General features: G+C 44.3%; 1 protein-coding gene across 1 annotated transcript; it reads right to left on the bottom strand.

Annotated features, from left to right (window-relative positions):
- Nucleotides 1-1,339: 1,339 nt before the first annotated feature.
- On the bottom strand, nt 1,340-24,976 carry LOC149870424 (uncharacterized). The gene is made up of 3 exons (XM_090034458.1): nt 24,746-24,976; nt 8,688-9,456; nt 1,340-1,395 (listed from the first exon to the last, which is right to left on the bottom strand). Exons 1-3 carry the CDS (start codon nt 24,974-24,976, stop codon nt 1,340-1,342), a joined length of 1,056 nt encoding a protein of 351 aa, XP_089890584.1.
- Nucleotides 24,977-26,629: the final 1,653 nt, after the last annotated feature.

The raw sequence follows: 26,629 nt of genomic DNA, 5'->3' as shown, positions 1-26,629 counted from the left end.
ACAAATGGATCTGTCTCTGATCCATAGAATAATTGCAGTCATCTTGTCATGGAGGAGCCAGTTTACAGAGATACTGAAGGTATAGGTTAGCTGGATTTGCAACTTTAAAAATGTGTTCCTATGTGTTTTTCTGGCACTTTATGGTTTTACAAAAATGCTAAAATAAAAATACAGAAGTAAAAATTGAACAATGGAAAAACTTTTGGTTTTGGTTTCTTTTATAATGGAAACACAGGACCAGAACTGCTTATAATATTGGCATGAAATTCACCCTTTCTTTTGAGTCTGATTGCTTTGTGGAACTGTGATTAATTGATGCTGTTCAGGGAGACAAAGTTTCTTGCTCCAAGCTGTTCATTTTGCTAGAAGCTGTCAGACAGTGACCTAAAATAATATTTATTTACAAACCTATAGAAAGAAGACAAGTGGTGTTCATCAAATATTCTGTCATTCCAAAATGGTGATACCCCATGCTTACCAGCCAGAAGTGAAGGAGATTACACTGTCTCTCCTCCTAGACTTTCTAGACTGCTATACATTTGGCAAACTTCTGTTGACTTCATTACATAAACAGATATTTTCTGAGGTCATCTGTGTCTACTTTAACTTCTCCAGTCTTGTGCTTTGTTTTCTTCTTATGGCTGTAGCAGTGGTATTGAATTGGCAGAAACCCAGTCAGCTATGTTCAGGTTATTAATGTGGACGGTGGTCAGCCAGCATATATTTGATAGTAAGCAACTGGGTCAGTAATCCATAATTCATTGATACTGACAGACATGGGCCGTTAGGGGATTGTAAATATAATGCTGGCATAACCTTAATTATAGTCAAGATCAGCAGCACTGCCAGAGTTAAGTATGAGTTGAAGTATCCTTTATAAAATTTGTTTTTCAGTGGTTTATAGGATTCAGTTATGGTAATTTGCATTCAGATAAACCTGGCATAAAATTGTCAGCTCAAATGCAGATTTCTTTCTAAAAATGGTTCAAATAAGTGTCTGGCACATAGCAATCAGCTAAACCATCATTATATAGAGGAAGATTTATCTGGCCAGCTATAGTTAAATTAAAAATAAATTTTACACGCTCACAATTTGCAAGCAATTATCATTGATTGACTTATCTTTGTGTATTTAGAATAAATATTCTGTAAAGATGTCTGCTTCTGATCTTATAATAAACCAGCTCCAACAAAAAAATCCAGTCAAATTAACTGTGTTACAGTGATGGAATATGGTTCAAGTTAAGTGAGAATCCAGCCTCATATTTTTGTACCTTTAAAAAACAGCTACTCTGTCTAATAGGTATAGTGCTAATGTAGATGGTATTATTCTTAACTTTCAGTATTCACTTTCCAGAAACACTGCTGCTTGTAAAGTTTGTATTCCCAAATGTTCTGAAGAAGCAAATACAAACAAATCAGAAAAAGATTTGTAGCTAAATCATTTAAAAATGCATCTTATATGAAGGTATCTCTCTTCTCCCTCCCCCCGTCCCAGTAATGTAAGGCCTAGTCAGAGCTGAGTGCTTGTATTTCTTGGAATGGTCCTTGTCCAATCACATGACTTCATCAATATAAAGGGTGTCCTTCCTACACTTCATTTAGGGTTTCTCCCCTCCCCCCATGTGGCAAAATGAGAAGTTGCAGCAAGAGGTCACTAGCCAATCAACATAGTGAACTGATTGTCTAACCTAAGTAATTACTGCAGTCGCTACAGGTAATAACTTTTTGCTCCCAGTGACAGATCCGCACAGCCCTGTGGTAACCAAGGTCATCTAAATAGCTTAGCTTGTAGTTTAATATTGCACCACAGAATAGAAAAACTTGCTTTATCAAATAGATTCTAGTTAAAACCTTAAGATCATTTTCTTCTATAAACCCCTGGAGCTGAATAATTGATTCCTTGTCAAAGTTCAGATCCCATGTGTATAAGTGCATTAAACTTAAAAAATCTATGAATATAGCCCATGCTTGCTCATATACACATGTATGTCTGTACATGCACATACACACACTTTTTATTTATTTATTTTTAAAAGAGTTTGGGAAATTTTAAAGGTTAAGACTTCTTAAGTTTGTGGGAAATGTGCTGCTTCTTGAACAAGCCTTTCTTTCTGTCTTTCTGTCTGGCCATTTATTGCTGTATTTAATTTTTATATGCATCTTACTTGCATGCTACTTTGTGAAATACCCTTCAATCCAAACACAGTACCCTCTCAACCCCATTTTCATTTGAGTCCAGATTTCCTTAAAGCTGTTTTCCAATATGGAAAAGCCCTACAAAATTCAATGGAGATTTGACTGATATGATTTTTTTTAGAAATGTAGTAGGTTTCTATTGGGGCTGTGCAAAGCTTTGGATTGCAATTCAGATTCAGAGATGATTCAGGCAATTTGGAGGCTGAATCTATGAATCTGAATTGAATCACTAGCAGCTATAGGCTTTCTGAATTGATTCAGAAAAGATTTGGAGATTCGGCCATAGGGTATAATGGGAAATCAATAAAATATCTATAACTTTGTTGTTCTTTGCCTGATTTGGATAAAATTTGCAGGGTGGTAGCTGCTGCTGAGGACATGAAGCCTGACAAGTGTCAAGGTGATAGGTGCAGGGGTTTCTGGGAAACTACACCTCAAATTCTGAAAGCAAAACTCATGTCACGTGGGTGTGTTAGGCCACAGTGGGGTGAAAACTGCAGGGGTAGTAGCCCCTGATGCTACCACAAAGCCTGCCAGCTGTCAAGGAGATAGGTGAAGGGGGAATCTGGGTTTTGGGGCCCAGCACCTCTGGCTGCAGGCAGACAAAACTCGTGACATGGGTGCTTGTGGGACTGTGCGTGTGTTCAACTGCACCCTTCCTGGTGCTGGGGCCTCTCCACAACATGGCAGTGTGCCTCCATGAAGCCTCCTCCTCCCCTACAGCCTCAATCCGGTCCACCACTGTAAATGATTGTAGGTCAAAACAAGTTAGCTGGCTCAACACCAATAGCACCAGCAGCATCAAAGGTATCCAGACAGAACTGTCACCGAGCCTTTCTTTTTATAAAGGAATTGGCAGCAAGAAGTAAAGAAGTTGTGTTGGATATATGTTTTTTTGTGGTGTGTGATGGCTTATCTTGTGTTTTTATGTTTATTATGAAAAAAACCTGGAATAGTTAAAGAAATATATCTTAGGAAGTTTTCAGGTTGAAAAACCCTTTGTCGGGGTGAGGAAGTACCTGCAGTTGGTGTGTCTCTTGGTCCTGGATGGAAGGAATAGTAAAGAAGCCATAGGCTGACCTGGCACACAATGAAGGCAATAATGCCAGTCAGTGAAAATGGAAGTGGGAGGTGTCAGTGGGTGAGGGCCAGGCTGGGGCCGGGAGGAAAGGGGAATGTAGCAGTGCAGGTAAAAGTGCAGAGGTACCTGGGGAGTCAGATGTCTGAGTTTTGCCTGCCTGAGGCCAGAGGTGCAGGGCCCCAGAACCCAGATTCCCCCTGCATTTTTTACCCCCCTGTGCCTTAACACACACAGTGTCACCTGTGTCATGAGTTTTGCTTGTCAGCAGTTTGAGGTGCAATTTCCTAGAAACCCTGGCACCTATCTCCTTGAAACTTGGCAGAATTTGTAGCCTCAGCAATTTTCACTCCACTGTGGCTTAACATACCCAAGTGACATGAGTTTTGATTTCAGGATTTGAGGTGCAGTTCCCCAGAAACCCCTGTACCAATCACCTTGAAACATGAAAACCTTCATGCCCTCAGCAGCAGCTACCACCCCTGCAAGTTTCATCCAAATCAGGCAAAGAACAACAAAGTTATAGATACATCATTGATTCTCCATTATACCCTATGGCCGAATTGCCTAATCTTTTCCAAATTGCCCAAATTGAATCAGAAAAGCGATTCTAATTGGCTGATTCCAAAATCGGCTGAATTTGAATCAAATAGTTGCCTATTTACACAGGTCTAGTTTCTATACATATTGCTTTGAATTACTAATTGAAAAGGACCTAGTTATCACCCCCCCCTTTTTTTTTTAACTTGATTGGCTAACTGAAATTCAGAGACCTGTTGCTGACATCAGTGAGGAGGGCGAAACCATTGATTCTAAGATAAGTTCCTTCCATCCCACAGTCAGCATAGCAGCCTCCAGTTCCCTCTGCTTCCTTCCTCTTCTACTGAGAGGCCCAGTTTGGCTTCACCTGGGACTGGATTCCCTCCCAGGCACAGAGAAACTCTGTCTCCTGCCCAGCCAATCAGCAGTGCCACCACTGCTGCATGGCCCAGCATGAGCTGTGCTTCAGCATGCTTCTCCAGTGAGGAACAGAGTCCGAGCAATGTCTGACAGTAAGGGGGAAGTGGGAAGAGGCAGAGACTGGGGAGTGGTGGGGGAGAGGCAGAGATCATGGAGAGCTGGGGATGGTGGGGTGCAGGTGGCAGGGGGCTGCAGAGGAAGAAGTGGGGGATCGGAGGGCAAGGAGGCTGCCTGATCCTCCCCATTCACCTGCCCCATACCACTAGCCGCTGCTTTCCCTGCTGTAGCAATGCATGGGGACAAATTTAAGACAATGCTCCAATAATTAGATTCTAGACTTGGAAAATTATAACAAATGTGTGTATTTTCCATAATAGAATCTAATTACATGGGGGAGGTCATCTTAAATTCATCGTCATCTTGGATTGGAGCAAATATAGAAAAATGAAGTTGAGTATTCCTTTGCAATCTTGATTGTTTACACAGAACAAAAAAAGCCATGGAGCTTTACTTAGCCCTAAATTGAAGTGTTATTTTTAAAGACCCACTGTTTCAATTTAGGAAGAATTAAACTGAATAACCCCCTGTGGCATGTGGCCCATAGGCTTCACCTGAACTAAACAAGAATCAGACTGCTAGCACTTGAAATTAGAAAGATTGTTAGATGGGTTTCAGACCAAATGCTGAGGGGAAACCTGGCAGCTGTGGTTGGGTTGGTATACTGATTAAGGATGGTGTCATAAAAACCTACATCCTGTTAAAGAGGATAGAAAAGAAGGATAAATTGTACAGGGAGAGGATAACGAGGCAGTGGCATAACTACAGCAGGGCCATCAGGGCAGCCCCTTTGTGGGGAGGGGCGAGAAAAAACAGCTGCCACCCAAGCCATGCAGTCATACCAACATATGGCGGTAACTGGAAGCTGTGTGTGTGGCAGCTGCCCCACAGGCCCAGCCACATCTTTATGATGCTATAGTGAACAAAAGTTAAAAACAAGACAATGACAATTAAATAGGGCCCATTAAAAAGGAAAAATAGGCAACCAGTCAAGGGTTGAATTTATAAGTGCTTCTGTATAAGCTTGGGAAACCTAAGGAATAAGATAAGTGAACTAGAATGTCTGATATTTTAAGTGATATTAATATAATAGATGTTTTTAAAAAATGATGGAAGAATGGAAATCAGTTGGACACCCCAATACTATACAGATTATATAGGAGTGAGAAAGTAGGCGATGCTAGGGTTGGGGTCAAACACAGTAAACAAAAAATTAACTGAAGTTAAAGGTACTAGAGAATGTTTATAGCTAAAATTTCTATACTTAGATAAGGAATGTAAATTATGGGTCAGCTGTTAAGGATAGTGAAGAAGAGATCATGAAATGCTAAAGGAAATTATAGAAGCCACAAAAGCAGGCTACCCATAACAACTTCAACTATCATAGATGTTAGGGTCGGAAGGGACCTCAACAGATCATTGAGTCCAACCCCCTGCCTAGGCAGGAAAGGGTGCTGGGGTCAGATGACCCCAGCCAGATGCCCATCCAGCCTTTTCTTAAAGATCCCCAAGGTAGGGGAGAGCACCATCTCCCTTGGAAGCCCATTCCAAATTTTGGACTCCCTTACCCTGAAGAAGTTTTTCCTGATATCTAGCCTAAATCTGCTTCCTGTCAGTTTTTGACCACTGTTTCTTGTTACCCCAAGAGGCACCCTGGTGAACAGAGCATCTCCAATCCCTTGCTGCATTCCCCTAATGAATTTGTAGGCTGCCACAAGATCACCTCTCAGCCTTCTCTTGCAGAGAAGAGACATCCAGGTCCCTCAGTCTCTCCTTATAGGGCTTGTCCTGTAAGCCCCTAACCATATGAGTAGCCCTCCTCTGGACCCTCTCAAGTCTATCAACATCCTTCTTGAAGTATGGCACCCAAAACTGGATGCAGTACTCCAACTGCGGTCTGACCAATGCCGCGTAGAGGGGAGGTATCACCTCTTTGGTTCTATTTGTCATGCATCTGCTGAAAGTGCAGTTAGCTTCGGTGATGATTTCATCACACTGATGACTCAAGTTCATCTTAAAGTCCACTATGACTCCAAGATCCCTTTTTGCTTTTGTGCTGCTGAGAGGGTTACTTCCCAGCCAGTAGGTGTGTTGGATATTTTTGCATCCTAGGTGCAGCACTCTGCGCTTGTCCTTGTTGTACTGCATTCTGTTGTGTACTGCTCACTTTTCTAACCTGTCCAGGTCTGCCTGAAATTGTTTCCTACCCTCCAGAGTATGGACTTCACCCCCAAATTTAGTATTGTCTGCAAACTTGGACAGAGTGCACTTCACATGCACATCCAAGTCATTGATGAAGATATTGAAGAGTACAGGTCCACAGACTGAACCCTGTGGGACCCCACTAGCCACATCCTTCCAGGTCGATCTTGATCCATCCACTACTACACACTCTCTGGGTGTGACCATTAAGCAGATTTGCCACCCAGTGAACCATGTAAACATCTATGTCACAGCCTCTTAATTTATTTATGAGAATGGGTTGAGATACCATATTGAAGGCCTTGCTAAAATCCAGGAAAACAACATCCACCTCTACTCCTGCGTCTAAGCATTTTGTGACCCTGTCATAAAATGAAACCAGATTGGTCAGTCATGATCTACTTGCCACAAATCCATGATGGTTTCCCTGCTGCATTATTTTTCCCACTGGACTCCCACAAATGTGATCCGTCATAACCTTTTCAAAGACCTTTCCAAGGATGGAGGTGAGACTGACTGGCCTATAAATACTTGGATCCTCCTTCCTCCCCTTCTCGAAAATAGGGACCACACTGGCCTTTTTCAGGTCCTCTGGGGCCTGACCTGCATGCCGCAAGTGGTCAAACAGCCGTGCCAGTAGTTCTGCTATGATACCGGCCACTTCCTTCAGTATTCTTGGATGCAGCTCATCTGGGCCTGCTGACTTAAACACATCCAGTCCATCCAAGTGACTCTGCATCAAGTCAGAGTCGACAGTTGGTGCGCTGGTGTCCCTCTGATGCTCATCTAAGAACCCTTTAGGAGACTTACCTTGACCCCTGTTCAAGAACACTGAGGCAAAAAACTCATTGAATAGCTCAGCCTTGTCCCCCCTGTCTGTCACTAATTGTTCCTTCTTGTTCAGTAGGGGTCCTATGCTGTCCTGCACCTTCCTTCTTCTCCCTACATACCAAAAAAAATATTTTTTATTGTCTTTAATTTGTGTTGCCAGCCTCAGCTCTATAGTTCCTTTGGCCTTTCTGAAAGTGTGGGCCAACTAGATATACTCCTCCTTGGTAGCTTCCCTCTGCTTCCACTGCCTATATGCCTTCTTTTTTGTCCTTAGGCTTCCCTGGATTTCCACATTTAGCAAAGGAATTATTTTGGCTCCTTTCTCCCTGTTCCCTCATACTGGGATCATCTCCCTCTGTGCCCGAAGGATTGCTTCCTTGGGAATGACCACCCTTCCTGGACTCCCATCTCAGCAATATTCCTATCCTGCAGTGCATCATTGAGTCGTCTCCTAAGGACACTGAAGTTAGCCTTCCTAAAGTCAAGCACTGCCACTCTACTAGTTACCTTACCCACCCTACGCCATATGGTGAATTCAGTTGATTGCTGGTCACTATGCCCAAGGTGACCACAAATCTGTAGCTCCCCTACCAGGTCATCGTCAGTAGCCAACACCAATACCCGCTAGTGGGACTGTATACCTCCTGTGTTATATAAAGATCCTGCATGCAGGTTAAGATCCTATGTGACTGGTTGGATTTGGCTGACTGCTCCTCTCAGCAGATGTCAGGGTAGTTTAGGTCCCCCATGACAACCACGTCCCTAGACCGTACAGCCTCTGAGAGCTGTCTGAAGAATTCTGAGTCTAGCTGTTCCTCTTGATGTGGTGGTCTGTAGCAGACCCCCACCACCAAGTTCCTTTCCCCTTGACCTCCATGTAGCCTACCCACAATGCCTCTATTTTCTCTTCCTCTGACCCCATTTTGATTAGGGTAGATGTATAATGCTCCTTTACATAAAGAGCAACCCTGCCCCATTTCCTCCCTACTCCTTTCCCCTCTGTACAACCTGTAGCCCTCAATGTGTACTGCCCAGTCATGGGTAGGGTCCCACCAGGCTTTCATTAGCCCCACTAAATTGAAGTTATTATCTGCAAGCAGAAGTGTGAGTTCTTCCTACTTGTTCCCCATGCTCCTAGCATTAATATAGAGGCACATGAGCCCTCTGAATGGTGCCTTTGGTGCCCACCCCAGTCTGATGCCTAGTGGGCCCCTTAGTACTTACCTGGGATGCACTGTTGCGTGTCTCACAGTTTGTAGATTCTAGATTCTCTCCATCTCCTGCCTCCCCATCCCCCATTGAACTTAGTTTAAAGCCCAATGTAGGAGGTTAGCCAACCTTTAAGAAAAGATACTCTTACCTTTTGTGGAGAGATGAAGCCCATCGCGTCTCAGGAGGTCCCTTGTACAGAAGTGCAAATTGTGGTCCAGGAAGCCAAAACCCACATGATGGCACCAACTCCGGAGCCATGGGTTGGCTTCTCTGACACAGTTGATGTGATGCCTACTATGACCGCTGACCGGGAGGATCAACAAGAAGACCACCTGTGCCCCTGTCTTCCTAAGCCTGGTCCCCAGAGCCCTGTAGTCACTCATGATACAGTCTAGACTACTCCTGGCTGCATCATTTGTTCCCATGTGGATGAGGACCATGGGATAGTTGTCAGAGGGCTGGACTAGGTCAGCAATTCTAGCCGTAACATCCCTGATCCTGGCTCCAGGCGGGCAGTAGACCTCATGCACTGTGGGATCTGGACAACAGATGGGTCCCTTCATTCCTCTCAGCAGGAAGTTGCCCACTCTGATGACATGGTGTCTCTTCTTTTGCTTATCTGGCTGGCCCTCAGCTTGCTGAGTGATGGCAACAGGCTCCTCCAGTGCACTTTGCCCCACTGCACACTCCTCCAGTGCAGCCAGGGCCTCATATTTGTTCCCCAGCTGCACCAGGGGAGCTGCTGTCTCTGCGGTGAAAGGTCTGACCCTGGAGGTGACCGTCCTCCGTTCACCAGCATCTGCTTCAGGATGTTTCCTCACTGCATTTCCACCAGGTGTCTTGTCCTGCAGAGAATGAAAGTAGCCATCAATCTCTTCCTCAATTGTCCTGATCCCCCGCAGCCTGCTCACCTCTGTCTAGAGTTCCCTCATCTGCCTCTCCAGGGCCTCAATTTGGGCACACACAGGACAGGTGAGGGATCTCCCAGCCCTCCTGCTATCCCCTGGTCCTCTGAGGACCCGCGAGGCAACCCCTGCAGGCAGGGGGCCCAGGTGCCGCTGACCCACCCAGAGGCTCCATCTGGGTGGAGGCCTCAGAGGAGCCCCAGGTGGGTGGCAGCATTGGGGCAGGGTCCCTAGCTGTGGTCCGAGTCACCACCCCCTTTAAAAGTCCCTCACATGCACTCACCTAAAGACTCTGCCCGATTCTGCTGGCTCCGACGTGTGGAGTCTCGGGTCCCTCCTGCTCTCTCCCCTGTGCAAACTCCCACGCAAACTCCAGCATACCCCTGACGAGTGTGCCTGTTTGCGGGGCCTGTTAGCACAACTCAGGAGCGTGTCTCCTGCCTGGCATGGCTAAATAAGGATGCAAGGGGAGGAAAATCTCTACCTGATTCCTTACAGCTGGCCTGGCTCAGCTCTCCCTTTCTCCCCCTGTCCTGCTTACCTTATTGCTGCTGCTGGCTCCTCACTGCTCTGCTTGGTGGGGTCGGGGTGAGCTGAGGGCACACGTGCACACGCACACGTGTTCTCGCTTCTGTGTATAGGTCCCTTCCAATAGACTAAGCAAATATCTTCTCAGGGTGTGATACAGAATAACATTTCTGGATATAAAAGACTGCCTTTTAGAACAAGTAATGCTGGAACCTACAAGAAAAGAAGCAACTCCTGCTTAGGTCCCAGGTAGCACATGGGATTTGGTTCATGCAGTAACTAATAGATGGAAAAAAATAATCTACTATATCACTATTTAATTTTAAAAGAGGAAGGAAGTTAGTTAGAAGGAAATTAAAAGGCATAGCCAAGAGTGTAAAATGCCCACAGGTAGCATAGCAACTACCTGAGAAACTATATTAAAAGCTTAGAGTACATGTATATGAAAAAGACAGTAAGAAGTCAGAAGAGAAAAAAATGAGAGGTAGAATTGTTTAACAGGAGGCTGTTGAGGAAGAAAGAAACTATTTAGAAAAAGGAAGTCCTACCCAGGTAAGGGAAATGGGCTTTCAAATGCTGGCATGTTAAATAAGAAAACAGGCCAGAAAAAGACAAGAGAAGACATTCACAGCCTCTTGCTGAAGTCATAAAACTGAATATATGCATTTTAGTACATTTGAAGTAGGAAGCCTGCCTGAGAGTCAGGGAGGCCACAGGCTATTATGGAGATCCATGGTATTACCAGGTTCAAAAAGGGAGTAGACAAATTTTTGAAAGATAGGTCCATCAGTGGTTATGAAACACAACAGTCAGGGGTGTAATTGGGAAAGTATGACAGGGGATGAATCACTTGACACATGCTTTGTTTTGTTTTTTTAATTCCTATGAAGAATCTACTACTTGCAGAGACTGATGGACCTTTGATCTGACCCAGTATGGCAGTCCTTATGTTCTTGATGTGTGAATTCCTGTCTTCCTGAGAACAGGGAGGGTTCAAACAGAAGAAAATAATTTACTTGCTGGCAGCTCTAAGGTTCTTTTAGCTAGTGCCTGGCCTAGAAGTCCGATCAGTGGTTTTCTTTGAACCGTGCACTGTTTGGACAGGCTATCTCTAGGCATACCTTTCCTCTCTCTGCCTCTCCCACCCACTCTCTCCCTCTTCTCCCCCCACCCCCTCCTTTGAGAACACCCATTGTGGACCCCTCAATCAGTTGTTTCTGGCAATGACATTTCTCCGTGTTATGATTTGAACCATGTTAATGTTATTTCAAATTAATCCAGATTAAAGGTCATATTCATCAGTAGGTTAACTGATTTATTTTTATATTAAAGCTGGACAAATAGAGGCATTTTTTTCCCAAAATCTTTTCTAGAATTTCCTCCTCCTAGAATTTCAAAAATGTTAAATTTCATCAAAAGTCTGGAATGGAGAAAAAAAATTATCAGGTGTATATACTTGTTTTCCAAAATAGGGGAGAGATGTGAAATTTTATTGAAAAAAGTCAGATTCCCCCAAATTTAAAGTTACATAAGTTCAAAATGTAATTGAGATTTTAAAACTAAAATGTATGTTCTGTAAAATGTATTTCATTTTAGTTTAGTTTAGAAATATTTTTCATTGTATGTAGGGGATACTTCAAAAGGTGTTATAAACATTTATCACTCCTTATTAAATTCTGTAGCACTTGCCTGAAAGTGTAAGCCTGTTTTATTTCTTTTGATGCCTCAGCAGTCCAGCTTACCCTAAAAAACTTTGGACTGCTTGATTCTTTGCAGATGACGGGATCAAAATATTATGTGTACTTCGACTGTGTTCATCTGGCAGGCAACAGTGGCTCAAGAACTGTAATTGTGGTTGCTACTGCAAATCAAAATATTTATTTTTGCACTTTTAAGCTTTCTGTTGGTGTGAGGAAAGAACCATTCATGATTTATTTTCTCTTTACTTCATTGGAAATGAAGGCACTGGTGCTACATCCTCTTACCTGCCTACCTTCACCAGTCCCTCAGTAAATCACTTGCTGAAAAACTAAGCAACTTTATAAAACTGTTTATATGGTGTTTGGAAAATTCTTGACAAATTCCCCATCTTGAGTTTGCTATTAAAATTATTCATGACATTCTGCCGGATTTGTGATGAGTATTTTATAAATAGAAGCAGGGATTATCTCACCCGGCTCCAACAGCCCATTTAATGAAAGCATAACATCTTTACTCTGAAGACTTTATTCACATTTCAAAATTTAAACAATTTGAGACAATTTTAGTCCTAGGACTTATTGGCTTATTATTGCAGTTAACAGGAGCCAGGTTTGTGCATCCAAACCAAGAATTTGGTTTGCTGAGGGGGGCTGTATATTTTGAAACCACATGCATTGAAGCAGTATATTATTTTCCCTAGAAACAGGTTAAAATCTTGTCTTGTTATAATTAGGGGGAGTTTTGCTATTAAATTTAGTAGAATGAATGTCTCTGAAGACTCGTGATCCATACACTTTAAGATAGCCTTGTATAAATGTACAGAAAGCATGTGCACTGTATATTTTAATGCAGGGATTTGCAACCTATTTTGACTAGAGGCCCTGTTCGCTGGACTCAAGTCACTCCTCTCTAACTTTTGCAAATTAAGTGGCACATAATTTCAAAACTAATTTATGTATTATAGTTCTTACTTCCTTGAAGAGGGGCCTGCAATGGGGCTAGGGATTTGGCCAAGGAAGGACTGAACCTGTACTTAGCCACATATCTCCTTGTACTTTGAGTCACCTTTAAAAGCATTTTATGGCATCAGTGGTTTAATGGAATTTGCTAGTTTCTCCTCCCAAATGGTGTATAGAAGCTACAACCTGTGTAATACTGGAAGAGGAAATTTAATTTTGTTTGAAGATGTGTAATTGTTTTAACTTCTAAAGCACTGGAAATATCAGTTAGATATTCAAACATCTTCTGTTATTCAGACACATAAAATGAATGATACTTAAGGAAGCTGAGTATCAAGGGTGAAATGCAAATCTGTGTCCTTGGTCAAGGTTTGTCTTTGTGTTCCCAATTAGCTTTATGAGAATCTTGTTTCCAGTGTCACTTACTTAGTCTTCAACCAGCTGAAAATGTTCTACCAGGCTTAACAGACCTTACATAACTACATTTGTATAGCAGTTTCACTGTGGTTCTATTGTCAGTTATGTACAAGATGAAGTGCTTTACAAATTCCATTTTATTTGTTCTTTCATGTCTCTGTCCTTTTTACTACACTGTTTTTTGCATGTATGCATTTGTGAGTCAAATGAGAGAAAATTCTACAAGTACTCTCATTTTTTAAATAGAAATTTGAGGTAAATGGAGAGCCACCAGAGGCTTTTGTCATAATTCTTTACTTTTCAGCATCGTAAGTCCAAAGTTCATACCAGATAGTAATACAAGACAGAGTTACCTAAAACATTATTTCTTTAAATTCAAAATTAAGGAAGACCTATATTGAGGTTTCCATGGAAGTCAAGAGTATAAACCAAACTGACTCCTGAAATGCATTAAAAAATGCTCTCACTATTCTACATTTGCCTAATCACTCTTTATCTTGTCATGTCTGAGTTTTACCTGTCGGTTAGAGTGCCGATGCCAGCAAAGCAAAAGACCATAATAACTTAGTAAGGACGCAGGCCATAAAGACCCCTCAGCACTAGTAGCCTTTATTTCTTTGCTAAAAGCAGCATTACAATTGGAGTTTGTTAAAAGTTGTTCTCCACACTTAAGAAGCTTGTTGTCTGCAATGATAAGTATTGCAGGTGCCAATCATAAGGCTGATCGTTTGAACCCGCTGAGGGCAGCCAGATGAAAAATGTATCTAGGTCAGATGAATATGTATCTAGGTCACTGTGTAAGAACGTAATTGGCGGTCAGTAAATATTCACAATTGGCATGAAGTGATTGGTCACTGCTGACTATAACTAAGAGCAGATTCCTGCCATTAAGCGGAGAACTCTGAGCACACCAAGGAGACACAGTCAGCAGATTGGCCACCTGTAGACATCTCCCCGCCAGCCGTTCTTCATTTGGCATATCTCGTTCACCGGTTCGTCTGATCGTCTCGTCAAAGAGCTCTCGGAAGTTTACTGATCAAAAGTGCATTATAGTTTTTCCCTGTGCATGAGCTGTTGACCAGTTCTGGGACTACTGAGTCGGGCAGCCACACCTAGCTTCCAGGTTAGAAAGCAAGGGCTCGGCTCAGGAACCCCGTGAACCAACAGACCCCTTTAGACCGTTCTGTTTTATGCACTGTAACTGAACAAATCAGCTATCCTGCCTATGCTGCGACCATCGGTAGCGTAAGTACAATAAATATTTTTGTAACTAATACGCTTAAGTAGCCTGACTCCTCCTCACCGTTAATCCCCACCTGTTTGGTTGTCGATCCCTTCTGCGCCAAGCCGGTCATGCCAACCCAGGCTTGCAGGTCAAGGGTACGCTGGTTACGTGGTGCAGCATATCTAAACTATGAATCATTTTGCCCATATGGTTTGCTCCGTGGTAGCTTACTCTAGACAGATTTAAAGAGACCTTGTAGGAGTAATATTGGCCAAACTCTGTTTAGTTTGTGTTTGTGTTTATCCAGGTACCAGGAAAACAAATTCATCCTGTTCTTGCTACAGAATAATCTTGCCTCTTCTCTTTTTAGGAATGATAAATACTCCATACATCTATCTTCAGCTTTATACACGTGAATACAGTGACTCACTTGGATGGATCAAAAGTTTTTGAATATACATTCAACATGCAAAAGAAAACAGCTCCCTTAGAATAGAACGGGGTCAGTTGTGTCCAGAAAGCGTCTCATAGAATCATAGAATCAATGAGTCGGAAGGGACCTAGACAGATCATCTAGTCTGACTCCCCACCATGGGCAGGAAGGAGCACTGGGGGTGGGAGGGGTCATAAGACCCCAGCCAGGTGCCTATCCAATTTCCTCTTGAAGATTTGCAGGGAAGGTCAGAGCACCACCTCTCTGGGAAGCCTATTCCAGGCTCTGGCCACCCTTACCATGAAATAGTTCTTCCTAATATCTAACCTAAACCTATCTTCCCTCAGCGTGTGGCCATTGTACCTGGTGACCCCAAGCGGGGCCCTGGTGAACAGACTTTCCCTGAGTCCCTGCTGGTGGCCCCTGATAAGGTTGTAGGCAGCCACAAGATCCTCCCTCAGTCTCCTCTTGCAGAGACTGAAGAGATTCAGGTCCCTCAGCCTCTCCTTATAGGGCTGGCCATGGAGGCCCTCAACCATACAAGTGGCCCTCCTCTATTATGTCCAGAAAGATACTGGAACATGTCATCAAGGGCTCTAGGCACCTGTAGGACAGGTGTTCTCTACCCTGGTTGAGGATCACTGGTCTGGGAGCTAGATACAGTAATACCGCTATTGTATTAGTACAGTACCTCAGTACCTAATGTGGAATCATAGAAAAGTAAGCTTGGAAGGGACTTCCAGAAATCATCTGCTCCAACCCTCTGCTGACACAGGATCACCCCATCCAACCCATCCCATGTAAATCCTTGGCTAACCTGTTGCTAAAACTACACAGTCAACCCTGTTGCGCAACTATAAGGCATAGCACCTTAACCTGCCACAGGTAAATCAGTGGGAGAACAATCGTGATTTTCCTACCGCTGCAAGGTTGTTACAGTTCACTAGATCCAAGGAAGTGTGCCATGCCACTTACTACAGTGGAAGGCAAAAAGTCCCCACAGTCTGCACCAATCTGACTACGGGGTAAAATTTATTTCTGTTCTCAAATATGGCAATTGGTCTCACTCTGAGCAGAGGGGTCAAACCTTCTAGCCAAGAACCTCCAGGTTTTAGTCTAAGCAGGGGCATCGGTGCACCCTAGTCAAAATTCCCAGCCTAGGTTGCAGCCAACACCCAATGTGTTTAAGGAAGGTGAAAAGATCAAACAAACCCTAACACCTATAGCAACAGGAGGTAGGGAAAATAATCCTTCCTGGCTTAGAAGCATGGGAAATATTGAGTACCCTCCTTTCTACTCTGCAACCTGGAGGTAGCCAGAATAACTCTACAAATCACATGTACTTCCTGAATGGCTAGAAACTCCCCTTTCTCAATCTCTATACTTTTATTCCAGCTCTGCTTAATGATTACTTTGTGTTGGCCTTTCACCAGGCCAAAGGGACCACCTTGCCTGACAAGATGCGGGATGACCCGTGTGAGAGTGAATATATGTCCACCATTAGGGTAAATCTTCTGAAGGGAACACCTTGAGAGGCTGGACACCCACAAATCAGCTGATCAAGATCAATTGCACCCAAGAGTGCTAAAGGAACTGGCAGATATAGCGTGGCCACTGGCAAGGATATTCAAGAACTCATGGCACTCCCCTTTCTGTGCCTGGGGGGAGCTAGGTTGCCAATGCAGTATGGAGGGGGAGCTGGGCTGCATGCACAGCAGAGGGGTGACCTGGACTGTGCAGTACTGGGCAGGGGGTGGAGGTGGAGGGCAGGGACAGACTTGGTCTGTGTTCAGCCTTGGGGGTAGAGCAGCTCCCAGGAAAGCCCATCTGGCACTGCATGTAGCTCCTAGCTACCAAGAAGTTGGATGGCCTGGCCTTAGGAGTAAGGAGGCTCCCCTTTCCTCCTCCAGCTTTGGTTCCTGTCCCTCCTCTTGGAGATGGAGTGATGCAGCAGGAAGAGACCAGGCTGCTCATAATGCCTGTGTGACAGTGGATGCCAGGTTGCATGTGCTGTGTGCTAAAAAAGAGAGGGAGCCAGGTTGCCCATGCTGCATGCTGGGCAGCCTGGTGAGCTGCAGGTGGGCAATGGGTGAGTTGTGGCCAGGTGGGAGCCTGGGAGCAATAAAGTTACTTCTCATGGGCTGCATGTGGCCTGGGGGCCACCATTTTAACTGTCCTACCTTAGACCTTCAAGCTACAAGGCTTACATTTATGTGTTCTGTACATAGAATGTATTTAGCAGAGAATATATATTTTTTAAAAGTTTTTTGCTATGAAATAGGAATGCATGGGAGCAAACTGCAAACAGGTGATGACCGAAATATGCAGCTATGTCTGCAAGATATATGGTTCTGTGAACAATATGTATTTTATTCAGCCATGACCTGATTTTGCATGTGTTAGTATCTGATAAGGTTGCTAGCTTTTAGTCATGCAAGGAACTAAGATTAAATAAACCCTCATTGTCTCCTTTCTTCTCCTCTAGTTTCTGACTCTAGCTGTAAAGAGTAGACTAGAAGCTATTGCTCTGATGGTCCCTGCTGTGGACAAATAGGAGGATCAGAAAAGGTTCATCTTCTACATTGTCCCTCGGGAGTTCTGTAGGGCAGCATGCCTCTCCTGCTCTGCACATACTATGCTCTGAATCTGATGTAATGAGACTCTTAGTGAGGCTCTGGATATACACCAAAAAATCTTGCTGTTTCAGGTGTGCTTTTTGCTGAACTCCCAGCTCCATGTGGAGAAGGCTACATTACATGCATTTGTGGTATAGCATGCTCAGAGTGGGTGATGCTCCCCAGTGTAAACATTAGGGCTGTGCGAAATGGCTGTGTTTTGATTTGGTTTCGGATTTGGCTGTTTCGGAGGACAGTGATTTGTTTTGGTGTTTCAGATCACTGTCCTATTTTGTTTCAGCCAAATCGGTTTGAGGCTTGTCATCTTCATTTTAAATTCAAGGAGCAAGGCTTTTAATGTTGTTATACTCCTGAGAATCTCTTCCATCCATTTAGCTGTTGCCCTCGCTTGCTTTTGGCACACCTCTCTATCCTCACCTACATCTCCCTCATCCCTGTCCTTATTCCCATGGCTTCCTTACCCATCCTGTTAACCCAAGCCCTTCTTACCTCTATTGAATGAACTGCTTCAATTAACTAATTAGGCAGATAACTTTCATATAGCTGTTATAATGTTTGCTGCTCCTACTATACACAGTGTATTGAAATGAATAATTATTTATATGTCATAGAAACCCCAATGAAGGGCCCAGATCCTTTTGAGCTGGGTGCTTTATGAACACAGATTAAAGTAAGTCTTCCCCATAGATCTTATAATCTAATTAAACAACACAATAAAGTCTAGTCCTTCTACCCTATTACTGCTGTTTCTTGTAATGCCTTTCCTACTCTCCAATTTCTTTTTGACATACTAATCATTATATTTTAAGCCTGCCTATGATTTTATGTTCTACGGACTAATTTCTATGTAAAAATGATTTAATATAAACTTTCAGTACTAACCCCCTTGAAGACTGAGATTGTGCTGTAGTTCACATTTTTGTGTTTGCTTTTTAACTCACAAAGTTATATGCAAGCATGTCCCCTTCTTTATCCTCTTTCTAAACAATATAATCTGACTCTCTCTCTAATGTCTCCACATACTGCCCCTAGGAGACATTATTTTTGGTATAGTTTCCCCTATTTATTTTCAGTATTTTTGCATCTAGCTAAGCAAATCTATTTCTGACATGCTTTTTCCCCCACTCAGCCCAATGAGGATGGAGGCAAATAAACAATTCATCCTCACAGAAGTGGATTTGCTTCTTTTGTTACAAAGTTCTCCACATCATTCTTTACAGGAGCACATAGCCCCCTCCTCCTTACTTTTACTTCATCGAAAAAGTTTTGTCTTAACCTATTTTTCATTCTCCTTGATAGCCATCTTGCTTCTTTTGTGTCTGATTTGCTCTACAATAGGTTTCTAGAATTAATCTTAAATATCTATTTTCTCTTCATAATAACTGGGAATGTTCCCTAGATATCTCCGGTGCATTGTTCCATTTCCCATTTCAGCTTTATGAATGGTAAAACTGTCAGGTAAACTCAGTATAACTTATTGTTCATTTTCCCTTTCAAGTTTATTAATGATATACCTGCCTGCTGAACTCAGTAACTTACTTTGAAGTATTTCCTATTTCATGTAGGCACTCCTCTCCTTCAATTTACCATTGAATTTCCTGCAGCTTTTAAATTTTGCTTTCACTCAGCTATAATATTGTCCCATGCTTTTTCTAGACTGAATGCTAGTCCTAATTTCTAACTAAAGTTGACTTTTCCTGATATTTCTAATTTTGTTCATATCTCCTCTATCTCCAGTGCAATGAGAAAAGCCTGCTTAGCAAATAAAAAGCAAAGAAAAGATGATCATGAGAAAAGAGTAAGGGAAAAAGTATAAAAACTATAAGGACAGTCATTACAGAGGGCAAGAAAAGTATAAATACCTATAAAACAAATGCTGATTTGAAGGAAAATCTCTGCAGAAAATGGTATTAAAAATGCAGTCACAGAAAACAATATTATCTGTTTTTGTGTTAGCAAAAATTTATTATAGACACAATGAAGAATTCAAGTGTCTTCTAAAATCATTATTTGTTGGTATAAAGTAGAACAAAAGAACTACAGATTTTGTTTTATCCTTTCATGTTCTTCTTTATATTCTACAGAAATCCTATACTACATTTTCTGTTCACAGCAATACTGAATTCTGAGTTACAAAAAGAAACAAGGGAAATTTGAATAAAGTATCTGTGATAATTAAGAAACCGCCAATGAAAATATAATCTTCTGTCATCATAAAGTAGCATGAAAAATAGTCAACACGCTTTCAACTAATTGTAATAGGATTATAAATCAAAGGCTCCAAGAAGCTGAGATATGGGAAACTTTGTATTTTGACCCAGAAACCATTTACTAAGCAGTCTCTATAATATACAGATATCATAAAGGATTCAAAAGTAGCAGAAACACCCCCTCCACAAACCCCCTCCTTGCAAGTACTTTAGAAAGTACATAAAGTAAGCAATTAAGAGCAATAATAAAAAGCATTTGGCCACAGGAAAGAATTACAGAATAAGCAATATATTTATGAGAATTCATGAAAACCCTCCTTAGATTATATTTAATGCAAAACTGGAAAAAGCAAAATGTGCAAAAATTATGAGGAAGAAAATGAGCTATTTATATGTACCAAAAGATGAAAAAGTTATGAGAACATGTGTACAATTTAGCTAAGTAACTGCATCAAGTTACTGCAACTTTTGAGGGCTTTTTCTTTTTTATTTCTTTTTGCTTTTCTGAGGTACATCTATTGTTCTCCTTGCACTGAGTCAAGCCCTGAATGAGGTAACTTAAGTGGTGCAAAGGGTTCATGTAGTATCTCAATCTTTATACCTGGCAATTTTTCCAATATGGGTGAATTTCCAGCAGATGTAATACTGGTGCTATCCTGTGCTGCTGATCACCTGATAGGAAGTGTGTTACATGATTGGTGCGTCTACATGTGACACTACATTGCCATAGCAATGCACTATGGTGGCATAGCGTCCACAGGCATCTACACATGACCAGCAGCTACTTTGCCGTAGTGACCCACTCCTTTGATATAGCGCTCCGCTGCAGCAAAGGAGCTGCTAAAAATAACCTTGTACCACATGTACAGTGTAGTACAGGCTGTTACTGCACCCATGATTTAATCTTCCAAAAGGAAGTATGAAGTTATGGTGCAGTAACAACATTGCCATAGCAGCACATGTAGATGCACCTGGTAAGTGTGTCAGGAAAGCACCACACTCCAGTAGCTCCTGGGTAGCAAATGACCATTTGGGTTACGTTCCAGTTAATGTATCATCAAGAGCCAAATTTTTAAAGGCATTTGGGTGTTTGGAAATGAAGATAAGTGACCAATTTTATTTTCAAAAGCGCCCAAGTCCTGGCTTCATATACAATGCACAGGAAGATTTAGGCTCCTTGGAATGGAAATTAAATATGAAGAGCAACCTAAAGCTAGCATATATAAAGGCTACTCTAGAGGAAATGCTGGCTGCCTATAAGTGTACTCAGAGTTTTTGGGGGGGGGTGTTAATTAGAGCACTTCCCGGATGCCCCACCCCAATTTCAAAATATCCGTGGTGGCCCTTTAACTAAACCTTGGCCAATGAGCTTTACTTAAAGCATCTCCGTGGACATTTTGAAACATGGGGGTGCTTTGTACAGGTGATGGTGAGGCAACACTGAAGTGTTTTAATTAGAAAGTGAACAAGCTTGTCTATAGGCAGCTATTGAAAGCAGGGTTATGATTGAAATCCTGTCCATCTGTGGGACTTGTGCACCTTAGACAGTGATATTGGGAAATGCTTTCCTCCATTTGGGATTTAGGGCCCACATCTGACATAAGCAGATAAACCCTTTCCTTCAGACACAAAGCAGAGTTCACTCCCTTTATGCAGTCTACCAGCTGCATTTTGAAAGGATGCCTATATGGTTGGCCTGACTTTGAGAGAATTTTCCAGTACGTGCTCTAGTGGCTCAGTGCCTTGAAAATCATCCATTTACCCCAGCATTATGCTTTAATTTCTTTGGACATACAGCTAGCTATAGACAGACACATGATCCATTCTGATTTAAACCATTTCAGTCTGTCATATGAGTTTATAATGTACCATTTAAATCAATAAACACCGATTAAGCAGTTGTCTATGGAGACACAGCTGTTTTTCCTTCAGTTTATTATTCCGACTCATTCAAAAGTACCCAGTGAAATCTGGATGAATAAGATACTGTGAAGTAAGTGATAAAACTCTAATGCCTCCTGCTCTCATGGGGGAAAAAAAGAAATATTAAGGTGCTTGAAACTTGAGTTTAGTGATATTACTTAACAATAAGACTGAAATTCTATGCTGATGTCCTATTGTGTTTGATACAAGTTGAAAACGATCCAAACAGCAAAAAAATCAGTATTGCCAGAGTACTTACGCTTCTCAGCCTCAAAAGCATCAGTACATAAAGATATTCCCCTCATACACAGGTGTACAGCTAATCAAACAGTGATGGGTTCAGTAAAATAAAAACACAATATGCAAACTTCAGACAACCCACACAGCAGTTCAGCACATTCACAGACCATATTAAAGGTTAACATGAAATCTAATCACACTTGAGATTACTGCTCTTTAAAAATATGAAGGAAAGGGCATTCAGATGGGTAAATAGGGTGTTTTAACTTCCTGTAATGAATAAAAACCAAAGGGAAATCAGTAAAATGAATTATAAACAGATTTGACAGATTGCAGTAGAAAAAGGTTCTCTGTATAAGTCCCTTTTTAACTAGCACCTGACAATCAAAGTGATACAGTAAGACTAGGCTGGTAGGGAAATAAGTTGGTTGTGTAACCCTATGACAACAGAACAGTATAGTTACTACCAGTGACATGCACATATTTTTTCAGAAATACATACTTCATGCTTTGCCCAGGAATATGGTAACTTTATATCTGTGGAAAATAAAGGGAGGGGGATGTAACTCCTTTTATAGTCATAATTCCTCCGCAATCCCCTTTTTCTAGAAAAGAAAAAGATATGCCCATTGTCAAGAAGCCGCTTTAATTCCCTCTGTTTAACCAATCAGCTAATTTGGCCATCAAAGTAAAAAGAATAGAGTCTGTCTCCCGCTTCCTGTCTCTTTGAGCATATTTACTAGGGCTGCGTGAAATTTTGGCAACTGTTTTGTTTCAGAGATGTTTGGGACTGTTTTGGTGCCTGAAACACCAAATCCGAATTGAAACAGAAGGTTCAGAAATGTCTTTGAAACAAAACGAGGCATCAAACCTTTCAGAAATGTTTCAGAAAATTTCAGAGTTTTGGAGCTGGCTTGCAAGGAAACAGCTATATGCTGCTGCCCTGATGCACGACTCAGCCCTGCAGGAAGCAGAGATTTGCTTCGGGGTCTCCTCGCCACCACTGCCTGCCCTGCACGGCCCTGGCAACACAGGGCTCCTTGGGGCAGGCAGTGGCACCGAGGAGACCCCAGCGTGGATCTCTGCTCCCTGTGGAGTCAGGTTGCATGGCAGGGCAGTAATGGTCCCTGCCATGTGACCTGGCTCTGCAGGGAGTAGAGATCCATGCTGGGGTCTCCTCACCACCGCTGCCTGCCCCATGCAGCCCCATATTGATGGTTTCAGCAGGCTGATGCTGCCAGCTGTGGAAATAGTCCAGAGCCACTGCCATCACCAGCTGGCAGTGGCAGCCTGCTGTCATCTCGCATCATCCGGGAGCCTGCACCACCCAGGAAGAGCTGGGGGAAATGATCAGAGAGCTGGGGGAAAATTGGGGGACTGGGGAATTGACCTGGAAACTGGGGGAATGTTCAGGGATGCGAACATTCCCCCAGCCCCTGGCTCGATTCCTCAGCTCCTGGTTAGATTCCCCAGGCCTCTGTTTGATCCCCATGACCTGAGGAACTGGCATCCCGTGTCCCTCCTCTGCATAGACTACAAGGTGGCCATTAAGGTCATCATGCTGAGCCTGAGGTCCATGCTGGTGGACGTGATCCATCCTGACTAGAAGTACATGGTGCCTGGACGTTCCATCTTCAACAACTTGTACCTGGTTTGGGACCTCCTGGAGCTAGTGCACTGGGAGGGCCTGTTTTTAGCCCTCCTATCCCTGGACCAGGAGAAGGCGGTTGACAGAATGGATCACCGGTACCTCACAGGCACACTATGGGCCTTTGACTTTGGGCCCTGGTTTGTGTGGGCTATCCATGTGTAGTACATCTCTGCAGAGTGTTTGGTCAATCTGAATTGGAACCTGATGGAGTCCATCCCATTCAGGAGAGGGGTGCATCAAGGCTGCCTGTTGTCAGGCCAGCTGTATGCCTTGGCCCTGGAGCCCTTCTCATGCTCCTGTGGAGGCAGGTGGTGGGATGGATGGTCCGGGAGCTGGTGGTGCAGCTGGTCCTCTCAGCATATGCTGACAACATACTCCTCACGGCCCAGGACTCAGGTGACCTAGCACAGGTGGAGGCCTGCCAGGCGTTGTATTCAGCTGTCTCCTCTACCTGGGTCAACTGAGTCAAGAGTTTTGGCTTGGTAGTGGGTGACAGGTGGCAGGTGACCTCACTCCCACCTGTGCTCCACAGGATCTGCTGTAGCATGGGCTTGCTGCTCTACTTGGGGGTCTACCTGTCCCCCACAAACCCCTCCCCACTGGAGAACTGGCACCAGCTGGAGGAAAGGGTGGTGTAGCCCTTGCACACTCTGCCTGTGCCCCCTGACATCCTGGCAGGACTTCAGAGATGGGCGCTGGAGTTTTTCTGGCCATGATGGCACTGGGTCGCTGCAGAGGTCCTGAGCCTCCCCTTGCAGGAGGGTGGCCAGGGCCTGGTTTGCACAGCCAAGTCCTGACATTCCGATTTCAGGCCCTGCAGTGACTATAGGGTATCGATAGCCATGAGGCCACCTGGGGCATGCCTTCCTCCTCCACTTCTGGGGGCTCTGATACAACTGGCAGGTTCTCAGTCTGTGGGGCTTCTTCCTACAGGACCTGTGGGGGCTGCCAGAGCTCTAACAGGACCTCCTCCAGGCATGGAGGCTGGTCTTTGCCTCCAGGTCCCCTGTGACACTTGTCCAGAGCACCAACCTGCTCGTCAAGCCCCTCCTCTGGAACTCCCAGCTGGAGGTGCTGACAGCAGAGGCACCCCAGTTGTGACAGAGTTTGATCCTGGTGTCACCCATATTGGAGACCTCCTGGACTATGATAGGCAGAAGTGGGTGGACCCTACTGCACTGGCCTAGTGCACTGATCTATCTACAACATGTGCAATCTGCCGTCTGGTCCAGGAGATGAAATCTGTCCTACCTCCTGATGCCCTTGCCTTTGTTGACCAGGTCCTGCGCAGTGATGTCCCCCTCCCCCCCCATGTGTCCTCCAGTCCTCCAGAGTTTGTCATGGGCCTTACCTAGCCTCATGGTGCCCCCTGCTCTACCACCTGAGACAGCTGGAGGATACCAGACTGGTCCACTTTTCCACTGTCCATCACCACTGCCTCTACATATTCATGTGCTGCATGATCCATCATGCTGCCCTTGTGTCCTTCCCAGACATCGAGTGAAAGGGCCTGCTTGGTGAGTGCATGGCTGGGGCACCCCAATGGTTGAGTCTGTTCTCCATCTTCATCCCACAAGCAAATGGAGACCTCAACTGGCAGGTACTCCATGGAGCCTTCGCCATGGGCATGTATGTGGTGAGCTTTGCAGACACCCTGGTCTCCTGCTCCTTCTGTGGGCAGAGGGAGACCCTGGCCCACATGACCCTCGAGTGCACCGGGCTGCAGCCCCTCCACCTCCAGAACCTCCTCCCAAGGTTTTGGTTGACTTTCACCCCTACCTTTTTGTTTTTGGCCACCCCATCTGTGGCCTCACCAAGTCTTGGGATCTCCTGGTCAACCTCCTCCTGGCTGTGGCCTAGTGGGCCCTGTACTTGATCAGGAAGGAGGCTCTGGCCAGGAAGGTGCCCAGAGACTGTGAGGCCACTTTCCTCTCACTTGTCTGAGCATGTTTCCAGGCAGAGCACCAGTGGGTGGCGTCCACCGGCTCCTTGGATGCCTTTGAGGACTGGTGGGTGTGGCCCAGGGGGCTCTTCTCGGTGTCCCCTTCCACAGCACTTACTTTCACGTCTGATCCTTTGACCCCCACATCACTCCTATCCTGTTTATTTCCCCCCTTAGTTGTCCCACAAAATCAGTTGTTCCATTCATCCATTAGCCCCCATGTAGTGGGGGCTACTAGTTTACCAGGCAGGCCTTAGAGCCCATGGAAATTTTGAATGGACAGATAGACAGGAGCTTCTGGGGCCTGGCTAAGTGGTACTTGGGGACACTACCCCTTGTGCCAGCTGGACTGCTGAAACAGCCCTGAGAGTTCCCTGCACCCTTCACCCACTGCAGCAGTCTGGCAGTGGGGGCTGCTGCTTGGCTGTGACCTGCTGTGCACCTGCCAAACCTGGATGGGGACTGCACAGCCAGTAGAGCCATCTGCCCTTCTGGGCCAGGTGCCAGTGGGCTATGGCTGCAGAGTTGGCCTTTGTGCACCTCTACTGCCACGTGTGCCCCTGCCTGGCCATCTGGGCAGCAGCAGATGTCCTGGGTGTGGTGGCCTGCTGTCAACTGTCAAAGCATGTCCTCCTGACCCCAGTTGGTTAGGAGGTCACCCACCTCCAAGGTGCCAGCTCTGAGCAGGCTCCTCTGGCTGGGTGCTGCCACTTGCCTCCATAGCAGGAATTCTGGTGTTCCTTATTTGAAAACTGAAAAATCCCTGATAAAAAAATCCCAAAGTCACTCTGTAAAATACCCTGAAATCCATGTTCCTCCACAATTAAAACAAAAGACCACTATATATATAGAAAGAGGGAGATCAGTTGAGCAATGATTTATTGATATATCTACAGTATGAAAGTTATTCGGAAGCCTACCAGTGTCTCTATCATCATAATAAAATGAATTCTAAATACCTATATGTTTTGCTGTTTGCCTTTGGTTTTCTTACCAGAGAGCAGTTAGAGCTCCCCCTAAACCCTTCACTAACCAGGATGTGGGGACAGCTGCCCCTGCAGCCACAGCTTCTGCCAGCAGGATGAGTCCTGTCTGGCAGTTGGGCATGCAGGGTGTGTGCTGGGGGCATGTGGGATTTTCAGGAGGGAGGTGGGAAGTGGGGTGGGGGGATGTGGGTGCCTGTGGAGGGATGTGAGGGGCTATGGGATGTGTGGGTAGGTGTGGGGGGGGTTGGGGGGGGCTGTTCAGGAGGGGTTGGTCCCCTGCCCCCCACAGGGAACAAACCCCCAGCACAGGTCATAGCCTGCCACCCCACAGGGC

This window comes from Crocodylus siamensis, chromosome 2 (genome assembly GCF_052110815.1).
Source record: "Crocodylus siamensis isolate JL-2025a chromosome 2, ASM5211081v1, whole genome shotgun sequence".
In the NCBI taxonomy this organism is placed as follows: Eukaryota; Metazoa; Chordata; order Crocodylia; family Crocodylidae; genus Crocodylus; species Crocodylus siamensis.
The sequence above is the reverse complement of the archived record's forward strand: the minus strand, read 5'-3'. Positions and strand labels throughout refer to the sequence as shown.

Excerpts from the sequence above, each read along its gene's own strand:
- LOC149870424 (XM_090034458.1), bottom strand. The coding sequence starts at position 24,976 with ATGGAGTACCTGCCAGTTGAGGTCTCCATTTGCTTGTGGGATGAAGAT. Across the intron at positions 9,457-24,745 it reads TCCTCCAGCTGTCTCAGGTG|ACAGAGGTGAGCAGGCTGCG; the intron begins GTAGAGCAGGGG and ends AGGGAACTCTAG. Across the intron at positions 1,396-8,687 it reads GCTTCATCTCTCCACAAAAG|AACATTTGGGAATACAAACT; the intron begins GTAAGAGTATCT and ends TTGCTTCTTCAG.